A 7,634-nucleotide genomic window follows, 5' to 3' on the forward strand; every position below is an offset into this window, starting at 1 on the left:
ATTTTTTAAAACCAGAATTAAAAGTTTGATTATCCCGCTTTTGCTGTGCAAACTGCACAAGCAGACTGCATCAGCACAATCCGTTATTTTATGACTATTTAAATAGCAACAGAGAGCAAATGTAAAAAATTGCCTTGCACCCAACCAAAATAGTAGCACACCAGTGTTTTAACCAGCAGATTACGCTTGCATTGGCAAAAGATAGAGCCCAGTATGTCATACAATGTCAAAAACCACATAAGCAAGTGTTCAAGATACCTCAAGGAACTACTTAGTAAAGAGTGTAATGATTTAGGCATACAGTTTGCACAATGCTAAAGTGGCAGCTATAAGTTTCCATGGGTTTCCATAGGCCTCATGGGTCTTGTGCGAAATTAAAGTAGCAAAGTTCAGACAGCAATTGTCCTGGCTAATTGACATTTAGGGTAAGAGGACTGTATTTAGTTGTTTGTTTGTTAGTTTGTTTTAGGCTACTACTGCTACTTTAGTCTGATCCAGATATGGCAAGTGGTATGTACAGGCAGTAAACAAAAGTAGGCTGATTTGTTCAGTTTCGAAATAAGGTCATTAAAGTAGATCAGTTATAAAAATGGGCCACTGGCAAAAAAAAAATTCAGTCTTTATAATATTGGATATCAACACACATTAAAATAGCATAATAACAAGCATTAAGCTGTTTGCTTACACAGGAATATAACACACAGAAATATAGCACAAAAGAGGTTTATTTTTATTTTAAACCTTTACGACAACATTAACACTCCCTTTGGACAAGCCAATTTTAATAGATGTTGTGTTTTACCTAAGGTCTTAAAGCAAGTGAAATTTTATTTACAAATTTGCACACACCTGTGTTTATTTCAACAGACATTAGAAACTCCTCTGTTTCAAATGAACCCCCATCCTGGACCTCTGACTGGACCAGAGGCCTGTCAATCAAGCAATCAGAGGATACATGGACTGCCTTCAAGCAGGAAGTTGTCAGTAGAGGAACAGAGAAGGAGTGCTGGTTTTCGACTGCTGTGGAAAAAATGCACCTCACACACTCATCTCTCGTTACTGTGGTACGTGTGAATCTGTTGAACTACTTTCCATATACAGTCATGGGGAAAAAGAAAGCACACCCTCCTTTAATTTTACCCTAGCAGTAACATTAAAACCACCTGCCTAATATTGTGTAGGTCCTCCTTGTGCCACCAAAACAGCTCTGACCTGTGAGGCATGGACTCCACAAGACCTCTGAAGGTGTGCTGTGGTATCTGGCACCAAGACGTTAGCAGCAGATCCTTGAAGTCCTGTAAGTTGCAAGTTGGGGCCTCCATGGATAGGTTTGTTTTTCAATCACATCCCACAGATGCTCAATTGGATTGAGATCTGGAGAATTTGGAGGTCAAGTCAATGTGATTCATCTTCCATTGCTCCATGGGCTAGTTCTGAGGCTCACATGCCTAATGTAGGTGCTTTGGGCAGTGGACAGGGGTCAGTATGGGCACTCTGACCGGTCTGCGGCTATGCAGCCCCAGACGCAACAAGCTTTGATGCACTTTGTGTCCTGAAAAATTAATCTGATCATTAAGAGAGTAATTAGCAGCCATGTGTTACTAATGAAATGCACAAAATTAGTTAATCATCAAGAAGTGTGACTACCTCTATAAAAATGGAACTTCTGGCAGTTTGGTGTCCTGGACCACTCAGGTGTGTGTGTCTATATCATGCCAAGAAAGGACATCAGCCATGACAGAAACAGTTGTTGCTGCTCATCAATTCGGGGAGGGTTATAAGGCCATCTCCAAACAATTGAAAATTCACCATTCCACAGTGAGAAGGATTGTTTACAAATGGAGAGCTTCAAGACATTTGTCAATCTTCCCAGGGGTGGGCATCCCAGCAAATTCTGTCCAAGGTCAGACCATTTAATGCTCTGAGATATGAAGAAAAACCAAGCACTACATCATGTGACCTACAGGCCTCTGTAAGCACATAAAATATTTCATAGTTCATGACTGCACAATCAGAAAAAGACTGAACAAGTATGGCTTTCAGGGAAGGGTGGCCGGGGAAAAAGCTAATATGGCAGCATGATTTGCATGCAAAATTGCAGCTGAACAAAACACAAAAGTACAGTATCCTTTGGACTGATGAGACCAAGGTGGAGATGTTTCGTCATCATGCACAAATGCTGTCAAACATCAATGAAAGTTATTGTTGCTAAAGGTGGGTTAACATGTTTATAGGGTGAATTATACTGAATTATAGGGTGTACTGATTTTTCTAACCTGGTTTGTGGATGCTGGTTATTTATTTATTTATTTATTTATGGGGGGCGGGGGGTTACTATGTATTGATATCTGTTGTCTTCTGAGGTTATTTGTTTATAGAAGTTGGTAAAGACCACACAATTGTTATTTAGGCCCTGATAAATAAAAACACAGAACTGAAGGTGGGTGTACTTTCTTTTTCCCATGACTATATTTATTTCAAATGATAACACACGTACACACATACCATAGAGGCTTGGTCTCAAAAATAAAAAAATCATCCACTATTCAATAGGCACCTATATACATGACTATTTAGTATTTTTCAGTATTTAATCATTCTATTGGTCTTTTATTGATGAATGACACACACATTTATAAATAATTATGAAACTAATTATTAATGGCTGTGGTTTGTGTGTGTGTGTGTGTGTGTGTGTATGCAGCCAAATGTGTTTTTAGAGGCCTTTCCCAATCTAAAACCCTCCTGTGGAGATTCTGACTGCAGTCCCACATTGACAGAGCTGCTGCAAGGATCTGCAGCAGAAAACAGACCTGAAAAAAATGGGTACGTCTGAGTAAATTTGATTATTTTAGGTTTGATTGGCATAGAATTTTATAATATGGAGTATTTGAGTATTGCAAACAACAGTCTTTGATTGTGTCTGTAGTATTCACTACTTATTATATTCAAGCTCTTTAGATTTTACAAGAATACAACTGGATCCTTTATATCCATCTTCTCTTTGTATGAATAATGATTAATATAAACAGTGCTTTTAGAAACCCAGCTCCAAACAACCTTCTTGCCCGCTGACATTACCAACAATCTTACGATCAAAATCATTTGAACATCATATAAAAAAATAACTAAACTGTAACTAAAATATGATTGGATTTGAGAAACTGACCTGAGCATATATAATATTATTCACTCATTCATTCATATTCAGTAACTGCTTTATCCTGTTCAGGATCATCATGGCTCTGGAGCCTATCCTGGGAATACTGGGTGTATGTTGTGCTATTGTGACTTTTGTCAGTTATTCTAGAGTGACATTGTTAATGCCCTCTTGTGGCAAGTCATAATATTGCAGTTTTGCATCATGTTACTAGTACAGATTAGCGAGTATATACACAATAAATTCTCTTGGAAAATTAATACTGGAAAAAAAATCTGGTTAAACAACAGGAAATCAGCTCAGATTCCACTCCTGTCAGCCAAAAACAGGAATCGAAGACTGTTGCTTCAAAAAAAATTATAAAATGCACTGTTTCACGCTGAATAAAGTGTGATTCAGCGATGTCTCTGTCTGATAGTTACACATTGCCTCTCTGTTACTGTATTCCATTAATTATTCAATCTTTAAGCAGGCAGAGTCTATTGGACAGCCTTCAGGATCTGGACCGCATGATTGGTGTGAAATACAAGGTGGCAGAGTCTCTGTCCCGAAAGCTTCTCCTGCAGTCACTGAACCTGAGGACCCTGAACCCTGTAAGTTTAGTTGTTGTTTATTTTTAGCACAGTGGAAAAAACACTCCACACACAATCTTTCCAATTACATATTTGTAACGAAATACTTGTACTAAAACTTGTACTAAAATTATCACTACAATGGTACACGTAGCTTTGGAGATATTTGTGTTTTGGTCTGAAAGCATGAAGCTGTCATATGGAGATTTATGCTATAATTGTGATTTCATCCTTCAGGAGCATGCAGGCGGCCGTAAACAAAACATGGCAAGGTTTTCACCGAACCTTCCCACGTCCAACCAGCAGTTAGCAGTTAACGCTAAAAGAAGACTCTCTTATGACATGAACAGAAACATCATGTCATAGTTTCTCCCAACTTTAAATCACTCTATTCTTCAACAGCTGGAGAAAGAATAACTTCAGATGAAAACAAGCAGATTTTTTCCCCCTTAAGCCTGTGCCCTCTGTTCCCGCTGCAGTCACACGGAAGATTAGTTGTTGTATATTTATCTCTGTTAGTATTTTAGTATGTCCATTTCCCAACAATCTGTTTAAAATCAAAACACATCACATGCATCCTGATGTTGCTAAAAGACATTCCTGGGTCAACAAGGATCAGCTTGATCATATGACATTACCACATTTACCTAAGACTAATTAACTATATAGTGAACTTTGCTATAGGTTTTGATTTCACAATAAAAGCATTTACCTAATGTTAGCTTGCTAGTACTTAACATCAGATATCTAATGCTGGAGAGGGAACACTGATGTTAGTTAGGCCAACTACTTAGCTGGTTAACTTATCGAATGTTGCCAGACTAATATATTATTTCTTTCATTCATTCATTCATTCATTCATCTATATCCGGTGTCGTGGTGGATTTGGAGCCGATCCCAAAAACACTGGGCACTAGGTAAGAATCCATCACCGGACACCTTGCACACACGTTCAAACATTCATTCACACCTATGGGCAATTTAGCATATCCAATCCACCTACCAGCATGTTTTTGGAAGGTGGGAGGAAACTGGAAAACCCAGAGGAAAACCATGTGGACACAGGAAGAACAGAAACTCCACACAAACAGTAACAAATGCTGTATTATGTCATTACATTATGCCTGGACAATTGAAAGCACAGGTTAGGGATAATTTCACATATTACTCCCTTATTGACCCAGGGATTCATTTTCTCATTTAGCAGATACGTTTATCTGAAGTAACTTGCAAGCATAGATATAGAAGAAGAACAAGAGCAACAATAACAACAACAATAAGAACAATAATTAAAGGTCTTTTTAAGGGCTCAGTAGCATCACTCTGAACTTAGCTTTCAAGTAATCAGTAAGGAACCTTAACCTATTATTACTCCCAGTGTGGACAATAAGGATATTTGGACATTAAAATTATATAACATTGAGCTGAAACAAAATTTACTAGTCCTGTGCCAAAACTTGATCCATGCTGTTACACTTTACATTTTCTTCTTTGTAATGATGTTTCAATAATGCACTAATTGTTCTGGTTCTTGTCTCTCAAATTACATTTGTTTCAGATTAAATGTTTGTTGTCCAAATTATCATCCTAGCTCACTGTTCAATGAAATTAATGATGAATATTTGGATTTTTTTTTCAGACCATTAAAATCTAACTGATTTTATTTTCTTTATTTTTCATTTGAATCAGACAATTACAGTGTGCCATTTTTACCGAATGTGAAATTCTGAAGAATAAAAACTATTTTCTCAGTTTGATGATCATGTACTCCTGTCAACATGTTGATTAATAATAATGATGATGATAATAAAAAAAGTAATCATTGGATTTGAGTTTGTTTCTGCAAATGGCTGATTGTGGTTGCAAAGACACATAACACTATGGTTATTTATCACATACTGATTTTTCCCAGTAAAGTGTTACAGAGTTAAAGGAACAGTTTGTCCTGAAATGTCTGCTTGGTGTTTCAAGCTTGCTTATTCAATTTTACACGATCATGTCAAAAGACATATTTTACAGCTCAGTAATTTGTATATAAACACGTTCATAAAATAACAGAAAAAGTCAATATTTATTAATTTATCTTCAGTAGCCAGTTTATCGTGGTCAGGGTTGGTGTGAATGTGGAGCTTGTGTGCAGTGGGAATAGACCCTGGATAGGATGTGAGTCCATTATAGGGCACCATTTCCACCACCGTGCTTCACAGTTGGTATGAAGTGCTTCTCCTGAAAAGCTGTCTTTGGTCAGCAACAAACATGTCTGCTGTTACTGTGGCCAAACAACTATCTTTGATTCGTCCTTCCAGAGCACATTATTCCAAAAGTACTGGTCTTTGCCTATATGCTCATTGGCAAACTGTGGTCTTAGTCTAATGTTCTATTTAGACAGCAAAGGCTTTTTCCTGGCATGTCTCCCATGCAAGTCAAATTTGTGCAATATCTTTCTGATTGCAGAAGCATGCACTGTGACACCAACAGTTACAAAACCTTCTAGCAGATCCTGTGATTAAATTTTGGGGTTCTTGGAGACTTCCTTTTGCATCAGATGATCTGCTCTTGGGCTGAATTTGCTGGGACAGCCAGTCCTGGACAAAGTGGCCTTTGTTTAAAATCTGTGCCACTTAAATGATTTTCCTTACAGTGGAATGATGTATTTCAAATAATTTGGAGCTCTTTTTAAATCCCCTGCCAGACTCATAGGCATCCACGACCTTTTTTTAATGAAGGTCTTACAGAACTCTTTAGATCTTGGCATAATGACACCACACACCTCAATAGCAAAGGAAACACCAGACACTAGATATGAGAGGGTATAAATAAGACAGGTTCCACCTGCACTTCTTAAGCAGGTTCTCATCACCAACACCAATTCTTGAACACCTGATTCTAATTTTATGGATTTAATTTTAAGGTGTGATAAATATAGGGGTATACTTACTTTTTCCATGTGACTGATCTGATTTTTGTGCTAATTTAAAATGTGATAATTGCTGTCACGAATCGGGAATGGAGGCGGAAGCAATTGCAGTTAAGAGCTTTTATTTAGAAGGCAGCAGGCAGACAAATCCAAAACATGAAACAGGCAATGGGTCGCGCAATCGGCAAACAGACATATACTGGGCTAGGCAGGAATCGAAAATCAAGGTCACAGAAAACGGGGTCAAAAGCACAGAACTGGGGGCGGAAACCACCAGTATGGACAAAGGGAACTAAACTAACATAATACTTCACGAGGTGTACAGGGAAGCGAGCGGTATATATCCCAAACATAATCAGCGTTAAGTGCTGGCAGCTGAAAACAATGAAGACACCCTCGAACAACAACCAATGCCAGAACAGACAGGAGACAGAACAGAAACAAAACAAATGCACGTGTCCATAATAAACACTGTCTCCGTTATCAACATACGATGAGCATGCGCTCGCTGAGCACTCATGAACCTTGCTCGTGCACGTGCGCACCCTCCAGCACTCAAGGCGCATGGCAGGCTGCAGCTCTGACTAAAGGGGAGATCGTGACATTTACAATGTATGTTTTACAAAATGTCAGTTTTATGTGTCATTTGATAAGAGTGTATCAACCTCATTAATAAGCACTGTTTTAAAGAGGATCAAATGTTTACTTTTCCAAGTATGTCAAAAAAATCCAACAATTTCCATCAGGTATACTTATTTTTTCACCTGACTGTATAATATATACCTGTATTCTGTGCCTCTGCTCCAACCATCCCCTCTGCAGTAGTGTGGCAGATCTTTGCCATGAATGTCCTGTTACAGCCCACTAGCTTTGGGATGGGAAGTTTTTGTGTGTGTGTGTGTGCTGTGCCATATTTTGTGTGCAGGTCCGGACTCCCGCCCAGAGTTTCCAGCCTGCCCTAGCCTGCCTTGCTGACATCATGACA

General features: G+C 38.4%; 1 protein-coding gene across 1 annotated transcript in view; it reads left to right on the top strand.

Moving 5' to 3' along the window:
• si:ch211-14c7.2 (uncharacterized) overlaps positions 1–5,524 on the top strand; it is a 15,660-nt gene extending 10,136 nt beyond the window's left edge. The window contains exons 3-6 of the mRNA XM_053623380.1: positions 868–1,064; positions 2,705–2,826; positions 3,633–3,753; positions 3,970–5,524. Of these exons, the coding sequence (XP_053479355.1) occupies positions 868–1,064; positions 2,705–2,826; positions 3,633–3,753; positions 3,970–4,098 (569 nt within the window). The 3' untranslated portion in view covers positions 4,099–5,524. The remainder of the gene's footprint in view (positions 1–867; positions 1,065–2,704; positions 2,827–3,632; positions 3,754–3,969) is intronic.
• Positions 5,525–7,634: the final 2,110 nt, after the last annotated feature.

Source organism: Ictalurus furcatus, chromosome 4 (assembly GCF_023375685.1).
Source record: "Ictalurus furcatus strain D&B chromosome 4, Billie_1.0, whole genome shotgun sequence".
Classification (NCBI taxonomy): domain Eukaryota; kingdom Metazoa; phylum Chordata; class Actinopteri; order Siluriformes; family Ictaluridae; genus Ictalurus; species Ictalurus furcatus.